The 24,332-nt window shown below is 36.3% G+C and overlaps 1 protein-coding gene across 5 annotated transcripts in view; it reads right to left on the bottom strand.

Moving 5' to 3' along the window:
- Nucleotides 1–4,728: 4,728 nt before the first annotated feature.
- The window catches only part of abr (ABR activator of RhoGEF and GTPase), a 336,423-nt gene continuing 316,819 nt past the window's right edge, over nucleotides 4,729–24,332 (bottom strand). For all 5 annotated transcript variants that reach the window (XM_056458657.1, XM_056458658.1, XM_056458659.1 and 2 more), the window contains 7 exons: nucleotides 19,878–19,937; nucleotides 19,676–19,785; nucleotides 16,691–16,830; nucleotides 14,173–14,307; nucleotides 13,986–14,091; nucleotides 9,333–9,483; nucleotides 4,729–5,569 (listed from right to left, as the gene is read on the bottom strand). In XM_056458657.1, coding sequence (XP_056314632.1) covers nucleotides 5,480–5,569; nucleotides 9,333–9,483; nucleotides 13,986–14,091; nucleotides 14,173–14,307; nucleotides 16,691–16,830; nucleotides 19,676–19,785; nucleotides 19,878–19,937 — 792 coding nt within the window. In that variant the 3' untranslated portion in view covers nucleotides 4,729–5,479. The remainder of the gene's footprint in view (nucleotides 5,570–9,332; nucleotides 9,484–13,985; nucleotides 14,092–14,172; nucleotides 14,308–16,690; nucleotides 16,831–19,675; nucleotides 19,786–19,877; nucleotides 19,938–24,332) is intronic.

Below are 24,332 nucleotides of genomic sequence, written 5' to 3'. Positions count from 1 at the left end.
TAATATGTTTTAGTTTTAAAACACATAAGTGTTGCTACAGTTACGCCATCTGTCCGCCGGAGTTTTCGAGCACCCAAAACTAAGCTTTTTGGAAATGCTGGAGAGGCCGCTTTCATTCTAAAACGCTGCTGCTCCGTGTCAGTGTGGGTGGATTTGAAAACGGAAGCGGGGCTGCAGACATTTGCCTATCTGATTGGGGCTTTTTCCTCAATATTAAAAATGTGCTGGATAAGTTGGCGGTTCATTGGCGACCCCAGATTAATAAAGAGACTAAGCCGAAAAGAAATTGAATGAATAAATAAAATAGGTGCCCTCCAAAGATTAAAGAGCCCCCATTTTGCATTAAAAACAGGGTCATATTTTGGTTTTAGGGGTCTCCAGCAACAGGTTGATATGCGTGCAAGGTCAAAAAACACTTTCATTGTTTTATAATATGCATTTATCTTTACATAACCATCCCAGCGACTCCAATATGATACGTTCAGCGATTAATTTGTACCAAAACCCCTCCTTAGCGCGAAGCTAATCTGCGCTAATTGGACCGATGACCCAGTCTGTTGTGATTGGTCGACTGGGTTCAGCACGAGACTGCCCACAAAAATGCCCACCATGGCTACAGTATGAAGTAGCAGAAAGTATGTGAGAGCCCAATGCAGGAATACAATAAATCAATGCAGTTAAACACCAGCATATTACTTTACTCTTAACCCTAACCCCAAATAATAACAACACACATTCAGTCTTAATCCACACATTGGCAAAAGTTGAACTATTTTGAAAATCTGACCGTGCGTATGAGGAACAGCTGATGGTGGCCATAGCAAAAGCAAATAGCAGAGAATCACGAGTTCAGAAACGCATTTAAATCGGTAAAGGAAGAAGCACGCGTCACGTTTTAACATAGTTTTAGACGAGATATGTGAACAGCCCCATTCAAATTTAACCTGAGAGATACAGTACAAGCACTGGTCTATAATAGATATGTGATTATAAGCCGTGCGGGGTGATTACAACTTATAACACACAATTAAACATTATTTTGCAAACTACACACAATGAGGCAACAATTTTAATCACACTTACATGTTATGATCAGGAGGAAGAAGAAACTGGTCCATCTGACCTGTAAAAGTTACTGACAAAGTCCCTGTCAAAGTCCCATACATAATAGTCTCAGCTGCTCTTTTAATGGCAAACGGCTGATGAATCCCTCGCTGCAGCGTAGGTTATTGTATCAATCACCAGAAAATTTGACAGGAACAAACACAGCACACGGTTGGCTATACTGTGGTAATGTTGTGAAAAATGAACTTTAACTCTTTCTTCCCTGAAGCCGAATCTCCATCTGTCAGTGATCGTCATCTTCACGTCATGATTAGTCTTGTGATCCCCCAAGCCTCCTCTAGTGTGTGTAGGGAATTTGGAACTGGAACTACATATTTGGTCATGTAGCGTATCGACGTCGACACGATCAATCAAATGATCCAAACCAAACTCGATTCATTTATTCGACTCTGAGTCAAATATTTCACTAAAAAATAACATGCTGCACACTTAGATTTAAACCTCAGCTGGATGTTTTCATTCACTCAGAGCTGTGTTACACACTACATGGAAGCTCATTATCAGAAACCCATAATAGGGGCTCTTTAACTGATTCACTAGGTTTGCTCAGAGTGAGAATTTCATATTCATTGGCTGTTTCTCAAAAAGAACGCAGAGAATGGACTGCTCACACTGCCATTTCACCCACAATTTGGTCATCTGAGACAAATTTGAGAAATCCTAAAAGATTCATATTACTCCAGGAAAAAAACATGCTGAAATTTAAGATGCATTACTGTAAGTGCAAATCATTTGTCAGCTAGATAATGTGAACTAAATCTGCTGTAAAAGGCAGGTTTAATAAAAAATAAACAATGTTAACACATTTTATCCTTGTATGATGTCTGTTTTTGTATTGTGTTTTTATTTGTCAGCAACATTGAAACTATTTAAGCCTTTTCTTTAAAATATTTAGACTTTTCAATTTATGCATAAAAACAATCGACTTTGAGCTGTCCTTTAAATAATTCATCTTTATTTCTATAGCAATTTTACAATATAGATTGTGTTAAAGCAGCTTCACATAGAAGATTACAGTAAACTGAAACTGTCAGTCCAGTTTTCAGAGTTGAAGTTCAGTTTAGTTCAGTTCAGTGTGGCTTAATTTTCACTGCTGAAAGTCCAAACACTGAAGAGCAAATCCATCGATGCACAGCTCCACAAGTCCCACACCAAGCAAGCCAGTGGCGAGGGACAAACTTCACCAATTGACGAAAGTGAAGGAAATAAAAACCTTGAGAGAAACCAGGCTCAGCCGGGCACGACCATTTCTACTCTGGCCAAACGTCTTGTGCGGAACTGCAGTCTAGGTGCTGGAGAACACTGGACGTCCATCGTAGAGAACTGCAGGTGTGGGTAGGTTACCGGCGGGTGATCAGGCTGGCCCACGAGATCAACAGGAAGACTCAATAAATAAAGCAAACACATCCAGTGTTCAAGGTACATTTTTATTTATTTTACTAAAAACGGAGAAAAAAGGTCACATCAACATTTACCCTTGTTAATACAGTATACTCGATATCTTTCCAACAGAAATAAAATACACCAGTTTTTCATTTCCTTTCAATCTTATATTAAAATATCAAATAGTTTGCAATCTAACAGTGCTTATGAAGTACACATCACTGGCTTTATAGCAGAAAGGTTTGTTTTTTCCTCCGCTCTGCCAGCGCTCTTCAGCAGTGGAGTAAAAAAATAATAATAATAACAACAATTAAATAAAATCAAAATACAAAGAAGAAAATAAACTATTGTGTAATCATGTCCGTTTTTCATCTGACAAGCTGAACATGCAGAAAAAAGGCCATAACACAAGTCTTTCTACAGAACACACTGAAGTATCGCCAGACACTTCAGAAGACGATTCTTCCCCCAGAAGCAAGACATAAAATTTTGCATTTTTTTCCATGTACAATCTCACTACGTTGCATACCGTGACTCGTCCCAAAAAGCTGGCCGATTTAAATGAACAATCCACTTCTTTTTTTGGAAATAGGCTCATTTTACAACTCTCCTAAAGTGAAACAGTTCAGTTTTACCTTGTTTTAATCTATTCAGTCAATCTCTGGGACTGGCTGGAGAAATTTTAGCTTAGCTTAGCATAGATCATTGAATCGGATTAGACCATTAGCTTCTTGCTTAAATATATTTCAAAAAGAGTTTCGATAATTTTCCTATTTAAAGCTTGACTCTTCTGTAGTTCATTTGTGTACTAAGGCCAAACGAAAATAAAAAGTTGCTATTTTCTAGGCCTTTTTTGTATGAGGCGCTAATGGTCTAATCCAATTCAAATATTTATGCTAAGATAAGCTAAAAGTGACCCAGAAATCATCTGAATGGATTACAAAATGATAAATCTCAACTGTTTAACTCTAGGAAAGTTGTAAAATTAGCCTTTTTCCAGAAAAAAAAGAGGAGTGTTGCAAAAACCTGGCTGATTTAAAGAAACAAACGACTTCTCTTTAGAAAATAGGCTCATTTTACAACTCTCCTAAATTGAAACAGTTCAGTTTTACCATTATTTAATCCATTAATGTCTAATTCAATTCAATGATTTATGCTAAAATAAGCTAAATGCGACCCAGAAATCATCTGAATGGATTAAAAATGGTAAATCTCAACTGTTTAACTCTAGGTAAGTTGTAAAATTAGCCTATTTCCAAAAAAAGAAGTGGAGTGTCCCAAAAAGCTGGCTGATTTAAAGGAACAATCCACTTTTCTTTTACATGTTACAACTCTCCTAAAGTGAAACAGTTTAGTTTAACTATTTTTTAATCAATTAATCTCTGGGACAAGCGGGAGAATAGTTAACTTAGCTTAGCATACATCATTGAATTAAATTAGACCATTAGCATCTCGCGAAATATTTCAAAAAGAGTTGTGATAGTTTTCCTATTTAAAGCTTGACTTTTCTGTGGTTACATTGTATACTAAGACCACCAGACAATAAAAAGTTGATATTTTTGCCAGTGAGGCGCTAATGGTCTAATCCAATTCAATGATTTATGCTAAGCTAAACTAAAAGTGGCCCAGAGATTGATCTGAATAATTAATTTGAATGGATTAAAAAATGGTACATCTCAACTGTTTACTCTAGGAAAGTTATAAAGTGAGCCTATTCCAAAAAAAGTGGAGTGTGCCAAAAAGTTGGCCGATTTAAAGGAACAATCCACTTTTCTTTTGATAATCGGCTAATTTTACAGCTCTCTTATAGTGAAACGGTTTAGTTTTACCACTTTTTAATCCACTCAGGCAATTTCTGGGACTAACGGGAGCACTTTTAGCTTAGCTTAGCATACATCATTGAATCAGATTAGACCATTAGTATCTCAAGAAATATTTCAAAAAGAGTTCCGATAATTTTCCTATTTAAAGTTTGACTCTTGTAGTTAATTTGTGTACTAAGACCAACAGAAAATAAAAAGTTGCTACTTTCTAGGCCTTTTTTGAGTGAGCCGCTAATGGTCTAATTCAATTGAATGATTTATGCTAAGCTAAGCTAAATGCGACCCAGAGACTGATCTGACTAATTAATCTGAATTGATTAAAAAATGGTAAATATCAACTGTTTAACTCTAGGAAAGTTGTAAAATGAGCCTCCATCTCCACCCCCCCCACCCCCCCACCCCCCCAAAAAAGTGGAGTGTTCCATTAACTCTTTTCTACAGCATAATTAACCCTATACTCACATTTAAAACGAATCAAAAAGGCCAAAATAAATTGCAAACGAACGGTTCTGCAGAGTCTCCATGTGTACTGAACTGTACAGGCACAATTAACAGTATATATTCATAATAAATAGGGCAATTCTTTTGGCCTGGATGTACTTGGACGAGAAAGGTCTGGGAAAAGTTTTGCCCAGAAGGAAACACTCGCAGCATGAGATTTAATTCTGAACAAACGCATTTGCTCTTCCTTTCTCTCACACAAACACACACACACACACGCTCATATCACATGCACAAAAGCTTCTGAAACAAAACAAAACAAATCATATGTATAAACATGTCAATGCTGATGTTTACCGGAATGTCTCTTGGGGAAGAGGAGAAATTTACCGTAGTATTCCAGCTCCGGGATCACTGAGCTGGGCTTCAGAGGAGTCCACAGACATCCCAGCATGCATCTGTGACTCTGATGAGCTCACGTCCTATCATACAAACCTTCGGACGGGACGGTAATGGGGGTGTTTTTGTGTTTGGCAGGACAGCTGTGTGATAAGTGCGTGATTTGCGTGTGTCGACAGTGAATGGTGGGCTCTCTCAGGTGGTCCTCCTCTCGCCGCGGCTCTTCTCCGGGCTGCACATGAACACAGTCTCTCTCTGATGGCGTTGGCTTGTGTACTGAAGAACTGATGGTGTGGTGTGTGTGTGTGTTAGACATCAGTGGAGAAGTAGAGTGTGTTCTTCTTCAGCTCAGCGAAGGATATGGGCGGATGCTGCAGGTAATACAGCAATACCTGAACCTGTGGAGACAGACAGAGTAAGAGAGAGAATGAAATGAGTCATGACTTAATGAAAGACATCCCACTCTAAGCCCCTGATTTTCACTGAATAACCTATTCAGCTTAGGTTTCTTGTACGAGTGGTGCAGCCGTTTGATATGTTTCCATTCAAAGATTGAAATGAGTGTGTATGTGTAAGTTTCATCTCAAAATACCCCACAAATAATGTTTCATAACAGTTTTAAACTGCCGCTTTTAGGCTTTGATCCTAATTGTGCCATTTTGGTGACTATCGCTTTAAATTCAAATGAGATTGAGCTCTTTTTAAAAGAGGGCGGAGCTAAAACTGCCTATGGCTGTTTCTCACTATGCGTTCTTGTCTGCACTTGCGTTCTTGTGTCCTGGTGAAACGCCATCAACAGTTGTCGAAATTCATTCATCCATTTTCTTTTCGTCTTAGTGCCTCTGGGGTCGCCACAGCGGAATGAACCGCCAACTTATCCAGCATATGTTCTATGCAGTGGATTCCTATACAGCTGCAACCCATCACTGGGAAACATCCATACACTCTCATTCACACACATACACTACTGACAATTTAGCTTACCGAATTTACCTATAGCGCATGTCTTTGCACTTGTAGGGGGGAAACCCACGCCAACACGGGGAGAACATGCAAACTCCACACAGAAATGCCAACTGACCCAGCCAGGGCTCGAACCAGCGACCTTCTTGCTGTGAGGCGATTGTGCTACCCACTCCGCCACCTTGCTGCCCCCTGTTGCCAAAATACTGTTTTCAACTCTAAGATCTCATCTTGCCAAATACAGATAAAATTCCCAGATGTGCACTTCCTCTGCCCCTTTTGTCGAGGACGCATCGAGAGGTGACTTGTGCGAACATGCGAAGCACAGGTTTTCGAGAATGCATTGCAGCCCAACCAGCGAAAGCTAATGGCGGAGGAGAAAACCTGCATGATTTTAATAATACTCATTTGCTGTCTCACAAAATGGCGAGAATGTAGTTGTTTTAAACTCGAATCGGCAGTTTATTCACAAAGATGGCTCGTCTTTTGACAATGTGCCTCAGCTGATGTGGACTCTGATCCCCAGTCTGTCAGCGGGAGCTCTATTATCACCTCCCTTGCCGAGAGCAGCTTTAATCGGCCAGTCAATCTCGATTCTACTGCTGTATCTCATCTCTCCATTGTAGTTAAAACATGATATTTAATCAATCTTGTGTTTATCTAAGGGACAGTTTTTGGTCATTTATATCTATTGTTTGTTCTTAGGTGTATTTTTTTGGCAGTGTTATTTTGTTACGATTTATCATTTAATTATGCTACCGTATTGTAAGCTGTTTGTTTACAAATTGCTTAACGTTATCTTTATTTCCTTTTGTTACATCTTGTACTTTATACTTTTATACTTGTCTGTGTATAATAACCCATTTCACATTTCTTAAATCAAACATATTGAACAATAATATTAATATAATATTAATTATAAGGCAGGGCGATGCGGTGGCGCAGTGGGTAGTTCGTTCATTGGTTCAAGCCTCGGCTGGGTCAGCTGGCATTTCTGTTTGCATGTATCCCTGTGTTGGCGTGGATTTCCTCCGGGTGCTGCGGTTTCCCCCACAAGTGAAGAAAATGAATGAGTGAATAATTATAAGGCCGGTTTTATATAATTAAATCATTTTATTGTTATTTTATAGTGAAACCGATGAATTTATGGTGAGGTAAGTGACGTTATAAAGTACACTGCCATTTCATTTGAAGAAGTACCTGACTTCTTCGTTCTTCCAAGTCTGAACTTCCCAGGACGCAAGTCTAAACTTTGCGTACTTAGTATTGAGAAACAGCCATTGTGTCAGCATAGTGGCAGATTCAAAAACAAGCCTAACATCCTATGCTAATCAGGGACAGATCGTCACTAATGAGCGGGGCTTTCCCCCCTCTGATAACACATACAAAGGGAGAATGTCAATCAAAGCGTTTCAGCAGATTTTTTTTATCAAGTGTGATTATAAAATAATAAAATATATACATTTTTATTATTAGAAGTTGATTATATTCACAGATTGTTGCCACACAACTGTGTTTAAACCCATTATAAAACTGATTTATGCATAATAGGTCCCCTTTAATCATTTAATCCAAAATGCGTATATAAATAGGTGGAAGGAAACATAGCTATTGTAGCTTTAATGTGTTGAAACTTCCGGTCTCATTTACTTCCATTCATTTTTAGCTGTACAAATCAACTTGCGCTGCTTAATGCTTGATGACACATTTTAATCTTTTCTTATATTTCTTTTAATCTTGCTTTTATAAAGCACTATGAATTACCATAGTGTATGAAATGTGCTATTTAAATAAACTTGCCTTGCCTGATCACATTATTTTAATTTTAATGTGCTGTTATAAACACACTGGTTTAAAGCACAAGTATTTTTGAGTTTTGTTATGCCTAATCATTTACACATACGCGAATGAATCAGAAATGTACACTATCAGAAGTGTCGCTTACTTCCACATTGCACAATAAGGTAAATAATGAACATAAAAAGCATTCAGCAGTTGTATTGAGCACTGAGCAGACACAAAATAATGGAGTATTTTAACAGATAAAGCCTGGAGATTGACAGGATTGCTGGTTGAGCAGTGGGAAAAGAATAAAATGGCACTGAAAAAAAAACACACATAACAATAGGCAAATATGTGAAACAATGCAATGAACCAACAACCCCCCCCCCCCCCCCCCCCCCCCCTTAAATATTGGAAATATAAAACTCCCTGACTTATAATGTCTGGAACAGACCCCTTAAAAAATTCCATGATATTCCAGATGACCCGTGGGAACCCTGAACATTAACATCAAGCATAATGTCAGCCTTATTCAAACATACACCGCTAGATGGCGCTGCGAGCCTATTCTGAATAAACTGGTAAAGAAACTAGTATGAATTATGTGAAATCTGTTACTTTTTCTGACTCAAAGAGAAGAAACAAGCTAAATATTCTGTTCTAATGTAACCACAACAAATTCAATGGGTCATTATTATTATAAACACTGAGGAAGAAAGCTTTGAGAATTTACTTATTGCTAATATTAGAAGTTACTTACTATATGTCAGTATAATCACTGTATAATAATAATAATGCATGTATTATTATTTATTTATCTGTTAATTAAATTTTATTCGATCAAGTCCCAGCTCTGGACTTTGCTAGAATACCTTGATTTTGTTGTTTTCTTTTTCAGCTGTTCTGTTGTGGGAAGTCTGTCCTTGACTTTTAATGTTTGGAATTGCAGGACCCATATTTAGCTGTCAAGTCTTCATACCTGAAGCACCAGACCAACTGCTAAAACTTCAGCTGATGATCAGTTCAGACGTTTAATTAGCAAAGCCTGACTTCTTTTTGTTAAGACCAATTTAAGGCATGTAAACAAAAACAATGGTCCCAGTGTATTTCCTGTTTCACATTTTTTTTATTTCTATAGCTTCTGAGAATCCAAAAAGAGCCACATATTGATAAATAATGAAGTTTTAACATGAAGTTAGGATTGAATTGTCTCTTGTTACAGCTATGAGTTTGATAACAAGTAGGAAACGTACATGGGCTAATGACATCGCCACAATGAAATAGTCTATATATTGTTGTTCATCTGCTATTTATTTTGTAAGACCTGATATGGAAAAATGTGAACATCATAGGGTGTTCTAGGCAAGACTCCGGCACGGTGTTAAAGCACTAAAAGCCAGGTGTTGGAGAACTGACCTGTGCCATGACATCATGAGACCAGATGTCGGAGGCCAGTGTGATTTGGGCTTTACTGCTCTCGGACTCTGAAGGCCTCAAGAGGGTCGGACCAAACACTGTGGCCAAATTGTGCAGAGACATCTTGTTGATCGGCTCCTTCTCTGCCACCCTGAAACCAGAGGAAAAGCTAACGTTAGCATCCCGTTAAACAGCAGCTGTCCAGCAGGGGTCCTCAGTGAGCATGTTCAGTGAGTGTTATGTGTTAAGGAGATATGCTGTATTTGAAGTCGACCCCTCATTCACTATTCCCTACATTAGTCCACTAATATAGTTCACTTGAATGAGTGAATGAAACAAGTGAGTGAATTCGAGCACTAGTGCACCAGATTGAATGACGTTTTGTTTGTGTTTTGCTTTTTGATAAATCCCTCAGATAGATTAGATTTTCAACTTCCTGGTCAGAGCCTGTGGCAGTTATTTAACACTTAGAAAGCTGTCTATTGTCATCACCAATAGCCTAGTGGTTATTGTGTCGACATATAGCACCCAGGTGCTCGCGGCGACCCGAGTTCCATTCCCGGTTTGAGGTCCTTTGCCGATCCTTCCCCTTTCTCTGCTCCCCACACTTTCCTGTCTGTTAATCTCTACTGTCTTGTCATTAAAGGTGAAAACCCCTAAAAAATAATTATTTATAAAAAAAAAAAAAAAGAAAGCTGTCTATTAGTAATGAAACAAAGATTTGATTTCTGTCATGTATCCAAATGTTACTTTAATTAAATAACCTTTTATTTTTTACTACACACCGATATAATTGTGCTTAAGATGCCATCTTGCGGTCAGATGCAGAAATGCATTCAGCACGCGAACTGTCATAGTAGTGCATTATGAGGATTAGCGTTATTGCTGTGCATTGTGGGATTGATTGGGTGTACTTCATAACATCCACTATTGTTTCGGACACCACTAAAAATGGCTGCACTATCTGAGGGTATTGGGCAGGGGTGCCCAAACTTTTGCTTATGAAGGGCCAAAAACCAACCTTGATTGAGGGTGGTGTTCCAAAGGTAAAAATATAATACCATTAAAGCTGCAATGGTAATTTCCTAATGTATTAATGTTTAAAAATAAATGGAAAAAATAAATACTTTAATCATATTAATAATTATACGTTTTTTTCTACATTTTATAGTTAACTTCTTTCAGCAAAAAGATAAATAAACACATTTATAACACAATAGTGTTCAATGCTGAATACACGAGTCAAGCTGCACTGCCTTGTGCATTATCCTCTAATCTTTATGTATTTACAGTATTTACATTTTTAAACATCTGATTCCTGCACAATATTCAACTGAAATATTTCATTTCAGTTGGCTTTTTTTTGTAGCTCAACAATTAAGCAAACAAACAAAAGGTTTCGTTAAATTATAAATCACGATCTCTGTTTAAAGCATTCGCCCCAACCTTCCCATCTTTCTAAATCTCTTCTCAGATTGGATGGCGGGCCAAATCAAAGGTTACCATGGGCCAGCTTTGGCCCGCGCAGTTTTCAGACATCATTAAAAAAAAATTAATTCTTTTGTGTTCAAACTCAAATGATAGTACATCTGAAAATGTACAACTGTTTTTGTTTGTGAATGCTTGTTTACGACAAGACGTTGCAGGTGAGAAATATATATGTTTATGATTTTTACTCGTGAATTCACAGATTGTGTGTCGTATTTATGAATTGTGCTTTGAATTTACAAACTGGACTTTGGAAATGTGAACTGTACTGTGCATGTATGAGTTTTATTTTGTAAATGTATTATTTTTAAGACTGATCTGACTCCATAGTTTAAAAGTCCCGGGAAGTGCTTTAAAAAGTGCAGTTTTTATTCAATGTTTGACATAAATGAATGGTGCGACATAAAATGATGGTCGCGACAAAGTTTCCCATTTTTCTAACTGTTGAGATGAGCTGTACACTCATTATTGCTATGCATTGTGGGATTGAGTGAAATATATATATAAAAAAAAAAAAAAAATATATATATATATATATATATATATATATATATATATATATATATATATATATATATATATATATATATATATATATATATATAATAGTTATCGCCATACTCCCCTAGTTTATAACAGAAATTGCAAATATTTTGTTTTGCAAAATAGTGTTTGAATATGCAAATGATACTTCAATCAATTATTTGCTAATATTCATACATTCCTAGCTCAAAGATCTAATGTTGAATGAAGTCAGATTAAACATTATACATTGATGTATTGGTTTTTACAGAGCGGATTTTGTGAATCTCGATTCATCACTTCTTAATTCAGACAATACTGTGAACTCCAAGGAAAAAATAATTAAAACTTTTTTGTAGAATAAAATGCTCTATATAATCAGGCAAATGATGTGTGAGCAAGCATGTCCCTCAGTAAAAACTATCAGAATATAGACATAAATGCTGCTGAAGTGGATTTATAAGTCAATGCAAGAGAATTTTTTTTTAAGAAAACAGCTTTTAAAAATGTTTTGAAACTGAAATCCCCAGTATAAAATTGATAAAGCATAAAAATAGAAACATTTAAAGAGATATTTTGAAGAATTTTGGTAGCCACTGACATCCATAGCAGGAAGAAATACTAAGGAAATCAATAGTAGTATAAGTTTCCAACATTTTTCAAAATATCTTCTTTTGTGTTCAACAGAAGAAACTCAAATAGGTTTGAAAGTGGATGGAGAGTCAATGATTGATGAGAGTAAATTCATTTTTTGTTGAACTATCCCTTTAAGGGTGAGTAAATGATGCATATGTATTTATGAGTATAATATCCCTTTAATGGGGAGACGTTCCAGGGACCTCCAGGGACATTATTTGTGACAATTTTTCTAAACCACAGGCCTTGATGGCTAATTGGCAATGTGTTTATGAGATCTGAATGAATAAAACAGAGCCCGGGGTGTATATGATGGTAAGTTGATGCTCATAAGAAGCTGCTGGCAATAGAAAGCCATTGCAAACAACATTTAGTTCTGCTCTTCCCTGAACTTATCTGTTTTTTAATGTATCGTGATCAGTTTTTAAATTATGATCCAGAACCACAGGCCCTGAGCATATATATATATATATATATGTGTGTGTGTGTGTGTGTGTGTGTGTGTGTGTGTGTGCGTTTAAAAAATGTCACTTTTGTTTGCCAAGGCTAATTTTATTTGATTAAAATCTCAGCATAAAATAATGAAGTCATGAAACATTATGACAATTTAAAATAATAGTTTTTTTCTGTCTGAATACATTTACATTTTGAGCAGTCTTCAGGGTCACATGATCTTTCGATAATCACTTACTGCTCAAGAACTGTTATTAATCTTGTAAAAGCTGCGTGGCTTAATATTTCTGCGAAAAGAGTTGTCATTTATTTTACATTACTTTCAGTGAATAGAAAGTTCACAGAAAGCCGTATTAAATAATACAGTAGCTAAAGTAACATGTTTTGCATATTATGCCTAAAATGCTGTACATTCATAATTTTTTTTATTAATCTCAAAAACAATAACAAATAAAAGTTGCATCAACTTTGAAACTTGGAACATTATAAAGAAAAAAATACAGCAATGGTGTTACAATATGCATTTGACATTTTAAAGTAAAAAAACTGTAAAAAAAAATCTATAAAATAAATAAATAAAACAAAAAACAAAGAGAAAATTATATAAAGTTATACTTTTTAAAGCCATTTTTGACTTTTAAAAGATCTTTTGTGTTTTATGCTCATTAAAGACAAAATATATGACTATGGGCAAGACGTGTTTTGTGCGATTTGTTGCTATTTTCAGACCAGCACGAGTCTAATTTTCACGTTTTTCACCACGTTGGTTAAATAGCAAATTATGCTATAAATATAGTGTTCAGTTTTCCCACTTACAAAGTCCGCCATGTAAATAGCAAATGCACCATGGCGCGACGCAACTGACTTTTAAATGAAATGTCAGATGAGACTTTGATTAGTTTAATGCACGTTGTGCTCAAAACACATGCATAACTCATTAAGAGAATAAGCACAACCCTGTTAGACCATGCGCTGAGACGCAAACCTTATTATTCCAGCCTTAAAGTAACAAAACTGGATTCGGACATGCCATTGATGCTTTTGCGCCCTGCGCTTTAAACTTTGCACTTAGATTATTAAAAAAGCCCTTATGGTCAACCAAAAAATAGCCAGTATTGGAGTCCAAAAAATAACCCTAACACTTGTGAATAAAAAACTTGCCCATTATAATAAAAAGATTAACAATGTACTGAATGCAAGCTTTACAATTATAATAAAAGAAAATGATGCCCAAAGTATTTAAACAAATTTGAACTTTTATCTTTTCTGAGAGATAGTCTGTTAGTTATTATGAGTAATATTAATACTACTTTCTGTTTATAAAATATTTTATACTATGTTGTTTTGCACTGCTACGTACTAATTATTTTATATATAACACTTGTTAATCTTAAAACATAAGTTAATAAATTTTTTTTTAAACAATGTGAGCTTTAAAAGAGTGCCTAATGATATAACATGACTTTAGAACAGTAACAATAAATATGACATTGTAATAAAAAGAGTATGTAAAAATTAAGTAATAACTAAAGTATATCCAGTATAATATGTTACCTCTTGAGGTGTTCCAGCAGGGTGAGGAATGTGATAAGGTTTGGGTCTGGTAGCGAGCGCAGCAGATGCATCATGCAGTTTTCTTTTGCTGCAGGATCTGATAAAGCTGTTGTTAAAAAGGAAGCAGTGTTATGATATAGAACATTGTTTAAATAGAAAAGAGAACCAAAGGTGGAAAAGGTCATACAAATGCCCTCCATGAAGGCCGGGTACAGCCGGTCCGTGAGAAGAGGTTCTGGCAGTTCCCTGAAATACAGTTTCAGCGTCCCTGCTATGGCATTAATGTCCATATCACTCAACATCATCAGGATATCTTTGGTATCTGAAAAGTAGAAAGAGTATATGATATGCTGTCATAATATAAATGCTGTCAGAAATACTTATGAAAAACATATGTTGTTATAACGGTGGCGCAGTGGTTAGCACTGTCGCCTCACAGCAAGTTGGCATTTTTGTGTGGAGTTTGCACATTCTCTCCATGTTGGTGTGGGTTTCCTATGGGAACTCTGGTTTCCCCCACAGTACAAAGACATGCGCTATAGGTGAATTGGGTAAACAAAATTGGCCATAGTGTATGAGTGCGTGTGTGAATATAAGAGTGTATGGGTGTTTCCCAGTACTGGGTTGCAGCTGGAAGGGCATTCACTGTGTAAAACATATGCTGGAACAAATGGCGGTTCATTCTGCTGTGGCGACCCCTGATAAATAAGAGACTAAGCCGAAGAAAAATGAATGAATAACAGTGAATAACACTTGTATTGTATGTGAGCTAAAGGTAGTGCTCTGGATAGTCCCTGCAGACTGTGTGTATGTGTGTGAGACAGCTGGAGGGGGTCAGAACTCTGCATGGCCTTTCCCACAACACTGCTGCTGCTTTTAGACTCAAACACACTGTGACCTCACATAACCACACAGACAGATTGATGGGAAATCATCAGGAGAAAGTCAAAGCAAAATAAAAGATGTATTACGTACAGTTGAAGTCAGAACTATTAGCCCCCCCCCCTGTATATTTCCTCCCCAATTTCTGTTTAACGGAGATAAGATTTTTTCAACACATTTCTAAACATGATGGTTCAATAACTAATTTATTTTATCCTCTCCAAAATATATGCCTAGATGTTTATCAAGACACTAGTATTCACCTTAAAGTGACCTTTAAAGGCTTAATTAGGTAAATTAGGTCAACTAGGCAAGTTAGGGTAATTAGGCAAGTTTTTGTATAACAGTGGTTTGTTCTTTAGGCAATTGAAAAAAAAACATATATCTTAAAGGGGTAATAATACTGACCTATTGTTAAAAAAATAAAACCTGCTTTTATTCTAGCCAAAATAAAACAAATAAGACTTTCTGCAGAAGTAAAAATATTACAGGAAATACTGTGAAAAATTCCTTGCTCTGAAATATTTGAAAAAGGAAAAAAAAAATCATGGGAGGGCTAATGACTTTCACTTCAACTATGTTTTTTCTCTTAATTTTTACAAAAGTTATTTGTATTTATTGTATTTTACATTCCTCTTGTAGTGTTTTTATTATTTGTATACACCCAGGGTTTGAGAGTAGCATAATTTCAATTCTCTGTATGTCTGTACATGTGGCAGAATTGACAATAAATCTTACTTTGACTTTTATGAATGTATTACAAATGTAATATGAAAGTATTTTTACTGTTTGTGTGTGTGTGTGTGTGTGTGTGTGTGTGTGTAGAGGATTAAAAATCAACAACACTCATGCAAATTGCTGCCCATTTTTCCCATACATTAGAAATTGTTTCATTGAATTAGATTGTTTCTGAGCAACAAATAAATAAAAAATCATGACGATCACACATTTTTACCATTATTTCAGCGTACATTATTTTAGAAAGAATCCCTTTCAGGCATATCTAGATAAACAAGGATTTGATGAAAAATTAAATGATACAAAATCTTACTGAAATTTTTTGTCATTTCAAAACTTTAATAGTCCTACTAGGTTTTTCCGACTTGTCAGCAAGAAGTTTTCAATTATGTAAAATATAATGGCATCAAAGCATAATCATTTGTTCTTTTATTTATTTCAATAAGTACAGGTCAGATTATTAATGCTGTTTCAGTGATCATTTAAACTGAATGATGACCCAATTTTAACAAAAGTTATCTGAAACGTTGAACACTGTGTATTAATGATGTCTGAAAAGTAGTTTGATGCAGACCTCGAAATTTCCTTCACCTCATATACATTATATACACAGTTGAAGTCAAAATTAATAAGCCTCCTGTGAATTTTTTTCCTTTTTCAAAAATGTTACACATGACGTTTAACAGAGCAAGGAATTTTTCACAGTATTTCCTATAATATTTTTTTTTCTGGAGAAAGTCTGACTTGTTTTATGTCGGCTAGAATAAAAGCAGTTTTTAATTTTTTAAAAAGCATTTTAAGGTCAATATTATTAGCCTCCTTAACTTAACCTAATTAATTAACCTAGTTAAGTCTTTAAATGTCACTTTAAGCTGAATACTAGTATCCTGAAAAATAGATAGTCCAATATTATGTACTGTCATCATGGAAAAGTAAAAAAAAATAATAAAAAATCAGTTATTAGAGATGAGTTATTAAAACTATGTATGAAAACATACAGGGGGGCTTAATTTTCTGAATTCAACTGTACATGTTTTGTACTTTTAGGATGTATGTGTGTGTGTGATAGGTTAAGAGTCTCTTACTGGCGTCAAACGCAGCTTTGAGGGCCTGGATGTCTGTGGCCACTCCAGAGATCCTGTAAATGCCCACTTCATCAATCCCTCTCTTCTCCACCTCCTCTATGCACTGCCGCACAATGTAAGGCACCTTGGAGCGCTCGCGCCTGTGAAACAACAGCACACAAGATCAATATACAGCTGATCAATATACTGTCAAATATTTTCAAACAGATGTTTAATAGAGCAAGGATATTTTTCACAGTATTTAATTTTATATTTTTCTTATGAAGAATGTTTGATTTCTTTTAGTTGGAATGTAGAACAATATTAGCCCCCTTAAGATTTTCTGTTTCTCGATTGGCTACAGAACAAACCACTGTTTTACAATGACTTGATTAATTAACCTAACTTAACCTAATTAACCCTTTAAATTGCACATTAGGCTGAATACAAATGTGTTATGCACAGTATTATGTATGGTCATGGCAAATACAAAATAAATTTGTTATTAGAAATTAGTTCAGACTTTTAGGTAAATATTCATTACCTAATGTTTCATGTAAGGTCTTTGTAAACAAGGTAAATAATACGAAACTGCACATTCAATTTAATTACAGCATACCAAAAAAATATGTGACAATCTACGTAGTTGATATTTATTTTTATATCTGTAATATTTAATTTGACAATGCTTAAGCAGCACTAATAATGTGAGAGAATGTGATTGGCCAAGGCCAGAAAAAAACTACCCTTAAGCATAATTTTTACACAAAAAATAGAATAATAACGATAGAAAATTACAAAAAATAAATAAATGATGGAACTAAGAAACTGCAATTAATTAAAAATGACAAATAAAACGTGACAAATAATTACTTACATGAATTATAAAAACTGCAAACACTGGAAGGAAGATAAATACTACAATATACTGTTTTCCAGGACCGTACGAACCCTGTTAGTTATTAAAAAGGTGTGTTTACACGTTATGTGGGTTGAAAAACCTTGGGAATATTTGAAAAAGAATTACAATTTTACAGGAGGGCAAATAATTTAATAAACAGCAAATCGCAAAAACAAACTGTGCAAGCAAGGATAAAGCCTCTTACACCTCTTCTAAACGTCACTTTACACTTTTATAGTAACACTTTTTGTATTGCATTTATTTTGAATGTCTAAATTTGCAGTGAAACAAAAAAAAATGGTCACATTTTACAATAAGGTTTCCCTAATATCAGTTATTGTATTTACTAACATGGACTAAGTATGAACAGTACTTGTACAGCATGTATTAATCATAGTTCGACATTTACCAATGCATTATTAAAATCCAAATTAAATTGTTAACATTAGTTACTGCTCAGTGAGTTAACATGAACTAACAATGGACAACTGTATTTTCTTTTAAATAACATGAACAAATACTGTAATTTCTGTATTGTTCTTTGTTTGTTCATGTCAGTAAATGAATTAACTAAAATTAACCTATACATCCTTATTGTCAAGTGTTACCAAAAAGATTTTTGCCCATATTATGACACATCAGAGTGTAACAAATTAACAACAACAAAAGAATCAAATGCTGAATCAGTTGTTGATTGGATTTTTACACTCAAAACTGGAGGCAAATATTAGAAAATTAGCTTGGAGCAAAGGGTTGAATTTTAATTAAACATTAAAAGGTTTAAAAAAGGAAATGAGATTAATTGCACACATTTAGGAAATAAAACTGTTGACTTGAACTGAATTGGGTCAAGAACTGAGAAATCAAAATCCTCCTGCTCTTTTGACACAGAGGTCATAAACACATCCTGATTCAAAGATTCAAAAAACTCAAAACTTTCTCATAAGTCGAACAGCTAATATTAAAACCAATTTGCCAAAACAACAAGTTGTGGGATGTGTCAGCTTATAATAGTGTGGCTAAATTCAAAAGTGTTAGCCAATCGAATCACTGTGCATTTTCTTTGAAGCGTATAATCTGCCACGTCTATTATAAAATGGCAATGAGAAGGGTCAAAAGAGGATGAAAAATAGTCTATTAGAAGAATCAGAATGAGCTTTAATCACTAATTGTGTGCAAACAGACAAGGAAGTTTCCTTGTTGTTTACAAGAGCTCAGAGTACATACAATTGTGGGCAAAATTATTAGCCCTCCTGTGAAATATTTTTTTTTTCCAAGTGATATTTAATAGAGGAAGAAAACTTTCACAGTATTTCCGATAATATTTTTTTTCTTCTGGAGAAAGTCTTATTTGTTTTATTTCAGCTAGAATAACAGCAGTTTTTAATTTTTTAGCACCATTTTAAAGTCAATATTATTAGCCCCCTTAAGCAATATTTTTGTTTTGGCTGCCTAAATAGAACAAACCATCATTATACGATTTGCCTAATTACCCTAACCTGCCTAGTTAACCTAATTAACCTAGTTAAGCCTTTAAATGTCACTTTAAGCTGAATACTAAAGTCCTGAAAAATATCTAGTCAAATATTGTTTACTGTCATCATGGCAAAGATAAAATAAATCAGTTATTAGAAATGAGTTATTAAAACTATCATGTTTAGAAATGTGGTGAAAAAATTTTGTTCTGTTAAACAGAAATTAGGGAGAAAATATAAAAGAATTAAAATGTATAAATCAGGAAGGCTAATAGTTCTGATGTTAACGGTATATACACATATCAACACAAGAATACAGAAGGTTTAAATAAATGGAAAATAAAGTAAACAATAAAAATTATAAAATTATAAATATACACAGATTTAGATGGTTTATGTGAAATATGTGCACTGTTGACTGTTTTAATTGTACAAATAAGAAATACAAATATTTTCATAAAACTATTCACAAATAAGTGGCTTCATTGCTTACAGAAACCATAAACAGTAAGTGTCCTGTGTTGTTTAATTACATCTAAATTCTGATTTTTGTTTTTTCACACAATAAATCTTGATTGAGTGGACCTCAGAGAAATAAAATGGCCCTTTAAGGCTTAAAACGTCACTCACTTTGTCACCACGCTGATTTTGACTCCAAACACGCCGCTCTGTTTCTTAGACGGCGTCCGCTTCAAGCTCAAGTCGCGGCTCGTAAACTTCATTGAAAACTCTACTTTAATCTAAAAAGGAGATAAAAGTCACAGATCAAATAAATAGAATAAAATAAAAACTCAATCAGTGTCAGCATATTTGATGAGAAGTAAATCCGTACCCCGTTCATTTCTATGACATCCATGTGCCAGTTTTTGGACTGCACCGTCTGTGGGTCCAGCTGTAAAAATAGACACAGAGGAAAGAAGATGAGAACTGAATCATTGTTAAATGTATAATGCAATTATTGCTTCTCAATGCAATGCAAACACTATGGCCTCACAGGATACTGTCACAGGTCAAAGATCAGTGCTGAGAGACCACAGCAGAGCAGAACTGGTGGATTATTCAATCAATGCACAGTCCACCATAAAAATTAAAATGCTTTCATAATTTACAGTACTCTGGTTTATTTATTTTATTATGTATTTATATATATATATATATATATATATATATATATATATATATATATATATATATATATATATATATTGAGTATGTAGGAGATAAAGCAAGACATTTTGAAGAATGTTATGGATTTAACAACAGTTTTGGTTTCCAACTGACTTCAATATTCGTAAAGGTCAGTAGAAGAAAGAAATTCATACAGATATATATGTACAGTCAAGCCCAAAATTATCAACCAGCAAGTTTTTTTGATAGGAAATGACACAGGCTCTTTCAAAAGATAATGAGACGATGTACAAGAGGTATCATTGTGGGAAGAAATATCTTTAAGTAAAAATATTTCTTTAAGTAACTTTAAGTCTGGGGTATGAATAATTTTGGGTTTGACTGTATATATAGTTTCATTTTTGGGTGGACTGTGCCTTTAAGGTCAACAAAAGAAATCTGAAAAGCATTTGAACAATGAATAGCATTAAAAATGTCCATGCTCAAAAAACAGCCCTGTTTTTTAGGACATGAAGTTGTTTATGATGGTGTATGAGTGTACTCCAGGTTGATACAATGTCTTTTAGTAATATATCAGCAAACACCTCCATTGTACTGTATGTCCGATTTCAAATGCAATTAAAGCTGCAAGCAGCGATGATAGGGACCTCGCACACGGGCTCACCGCCGCCCGGTGGCCGTAGGACGACAGAGAACCGCGAACAATAATAGTTTAGGCCGATATATAAAAAAATCTGAGAAAATCACAGATTTATGCCAAACTTGCTCCCGTCAGCAGGTGGCGCTATGACTGTGACTCAAGATTGGCATGTAGATGTCTTCAGTAGTGGAAACTCATCAAACATGTGAAGTTTCAGCCTGAGCGGACATAGTGTGGATGAGTTATAAGCCAAACTACCTACTGTCAGCAGGTGGCGCTATGACTGTGACTCAATATTGGCATGTAGATGTCTTCAGGAGATGAGTCTTAACAACCATGTGAAGTTTCAGGCAGATCGGACATTGTTTGGCTGAGTTATAGGGAATTTTATTGTTGACAGCAGGTGGCGCTATAACTGTGACTTAATATTGGCATGTAGTTGTCTTCAGGAGTGGATTTTAATCAACCATGTGAATTTTCAGGCAGATCGGACATTGTGTGGTTGAATTATAGGAAATTTTGCCGTTGCCAGCAGGTGGCGCTATGACTGTGACTCAATATTGATATGTAGATGTCTTCAGGAGAGGATTTTAATCAACCATGTGAATTTTCAGGCAGATTGGACATTGTGTGGCTGAGTTATAGGCAATTTTACTGTTCCCAGCAGGTGGCGCTATAACTTTAACTGGATATTGATATGTAAACATGTTCAGGTCAGGACGGTTATCAATTGTGTGAGTTTTGAGGCAGATCGGATCATGTATGCCTGAGGTATAATGACTTCCTGTTTTGTGGCGAATCGTCAAAGTTTGCGAGGCCGCCACGGACACGCCCATCGAGTAAAACTCTAAAGCTTCGCAATTTAACATCGCCAAGGCCTTTAGATGACAAAACCCAATTTTGTTGTCGATCGGATGAAATCCCTAGGAGGAGTTCGTTAAAGTACAACGCCTGGAAATGGCAAAAACGCCACTTTTTCGCCGCAGGAAGCTAAAAATATACGACTTCCTGTTGGGTTTGAGATTTCGCTCCAAGAGACTTTTTCGTAGGTTTTGGCATGTTTGACGTGTGTGCCAAGTTTCGTGCGTGTGCGAGATTCGTAGCTCGGGGGCCTGTCCGTTTAATTTTTATAGGTGGCGCCAGCAGGTGGCGCTATAACTGTATCGGGATATTGGCATGTAAGCGTGTTTAGGTCAGGTTGGTGATCAAATGTGTGAGTTTTGAGGCTGATCGGATCATGCATGCCTGAGTTATAACAACTTCCTGTTTCGTGGCGAACCATCAAAGTTTGCTAGGCCGCCACGGACACACCCATCGACGAAAACTCTGGACCTTCACAATATATCATCGCTAGAGTGTTCAGAGGACACCTCTCAAATTTGGTGCTTATATGACCAAATTTGTGGGAGGAGTTTGTTACAATGTAAAATCATGTCATTTCCTGTAGCCAGCAGGTGGCGCTATAACTGTATCGGGATATTGGCATGTAAACGTGTTCAGGTCAGGACGGTTATCAAACGTGTGAATTTTGAGGCTGATCGGATAATGCATGCCTGAGTTATAAGAACTTCCTGTTTCGTGGCGAGTCGTCAAAGTTTGCGAGGCCGCCACGGACACGCCCTTCGACGAAAACTCTAAAGCTTCGCAATTTAACATCGCCAAGGCCTTTAGATGACATAACCCAATTTTGGTGTCGATCGGATGAAATCCCTAGGAGGAGTTCGTTAAAGTACAACGCCTGGAAATGGCAAAAAGGGCACTTTTTCGCCGCAGGAAGCTGTAAATATCCGACTTCCTGTTGGGTTTGAGATATCGCTCCTTGAGACTTTTTTGTAGGTCTTGGCATGTTTGAGGTGTGTGCCAATTTTCATGCATGTGCGTGATTTGTGGCTCGGGGGCTTGTCCGTATCAATTTTCTAGGTGGCGCTGTCGAGTCATTTTGCCACGCCCACTTCCGAGACCCATATCAGCCAACCATTTACGCCGCGTTTGATGTGTGTGCAAAGTTTCGTGAGTTTTCGAGCATGTTTAGACCCTCAAAAGTGCCCCGATTAGGGGCGGAATAATAATAATAATAAAAAACATTACAGATACAATAGGGCCTTGCACCGTTCGGTGCTCGGTCCCTAATTAAAGCTGCAAGCAGCGATGATAGGGACCTCGCACCCGGGCTCACCGCCGCCCGGTGGCCGTAGGACGACAGAGAACCGCGAACAATAATAATTTAGGCCGATACATAAAAAAATCTGATAAAATCACAGATTTATGCCAAAGTTCCTCCCGTCAGCAGGTGGCGCTATGACTGTGACTCAATATTTTCATGTAGATGTCTTCAGGAGAAGATTTTAATCAACCATGTGAATTTTCAGGCAGATTGGACTTTGTTTGGCTGAGTTATAGGCAATTTTACTGTTGCCACCAGGTGGCGCTATGACTGTTACTCAATATTGGCATGTAGATGTCTTCAGGAGAGCAAACTTATCAACCATGTGAAGTTTTAGGCAGATCGGATATTGTTTGGCTGAGTTATAGGCAATTTTAGTGTTGCCAGCAGGTGGCGCTATAACTGTATCGAGTTATTGGCATGTAAACATGTTCAGGTCAGGACACTTATCAAATGTGTGAGTTTTGAGGCAGATGGGATCGTGCATGCCTGAGTTATAACAACTTGATGTTTGGTGGCGAATCATCAAAGTTTGCGAGTCCGCCACGGACATGCCCATCGACGAAAACTCTAGACCTTCACAATATATCATCGATACTGCTTTCAGATGACACCACTCAAATTTGGTGCTGATATGATAAAATTTGTGGGAGGAGTTTGTTTCACTGTAAATCATGCTATTTCCTGTAGCCAGCAGGTGGCGCTATAACTGTATCGGGATATTGTCATGTAAACGTGTTCAGGTCAGGACGGTTAGCAAACGTGTGAGTTTTGAGGCAGATCGGATAATGCATGCCCGAGTTATAACAACTTGATGTTTCGTGGCGAGTCGTCAAAATTTACGAGGCCGCCACGGACACGCCCATCGACGAAAACTCTAAAGCTTCGCAATTTAACATCGCCAAGGCCTTTAGATGACATAACCCAATTTTGGTGTCGATCGGATGAAATCCCTAGGAGGAGTTCGTTAAAGTACAACGCCTGGAAATGGCAAAATCGCCACTTTTTCGCCGCAGGAAGCCATAAATATCCGACTTCCTGTTGGGTTTGAGATATCGCTCCTTGAGACTTTTTTGTAGGTCTTGGCATGTTTGAGGTGTGTGCCAATTTTCGTGCATGTGCGTGATTCGTGGCTCGGGGGCTTGTCCGTATCAATTTTCTAGGTGGCGCTGTCGAGTCATTTTGCCACGCCCACTTCCGAAACCTATAACAAACGTAAATTTTCGCCACTTCTGGGGCGTGTGCAAATTTTCGTGAGTTTTCGGGCATGTTTAGACCCTCAAAATCGCGATTCATTCGGGAGAAGAATAATAATAATAATAATAATAATAATAATAATAATAATAATAATAATA

Source organism: Danio aesculapii, chromosome 5 (genome assembly GCF_903798145.1).
Source record: "Danio aesculapii chromosome 5, fDanAes4.1, whole genome shotgun sequence".
Taxonomy (NCBI): domain Eukaryota; kingdom Metazoa; phylum Chordata; class Actinopteri; order Cypriniformes; family Danionidae; genus Danio; species Danio aesculapii.
The sequence above is the reverse complement of the archived record's forward strand: the minus strand, read 5'-3'. Positions and strand labels throughout refer to the sequence as shown.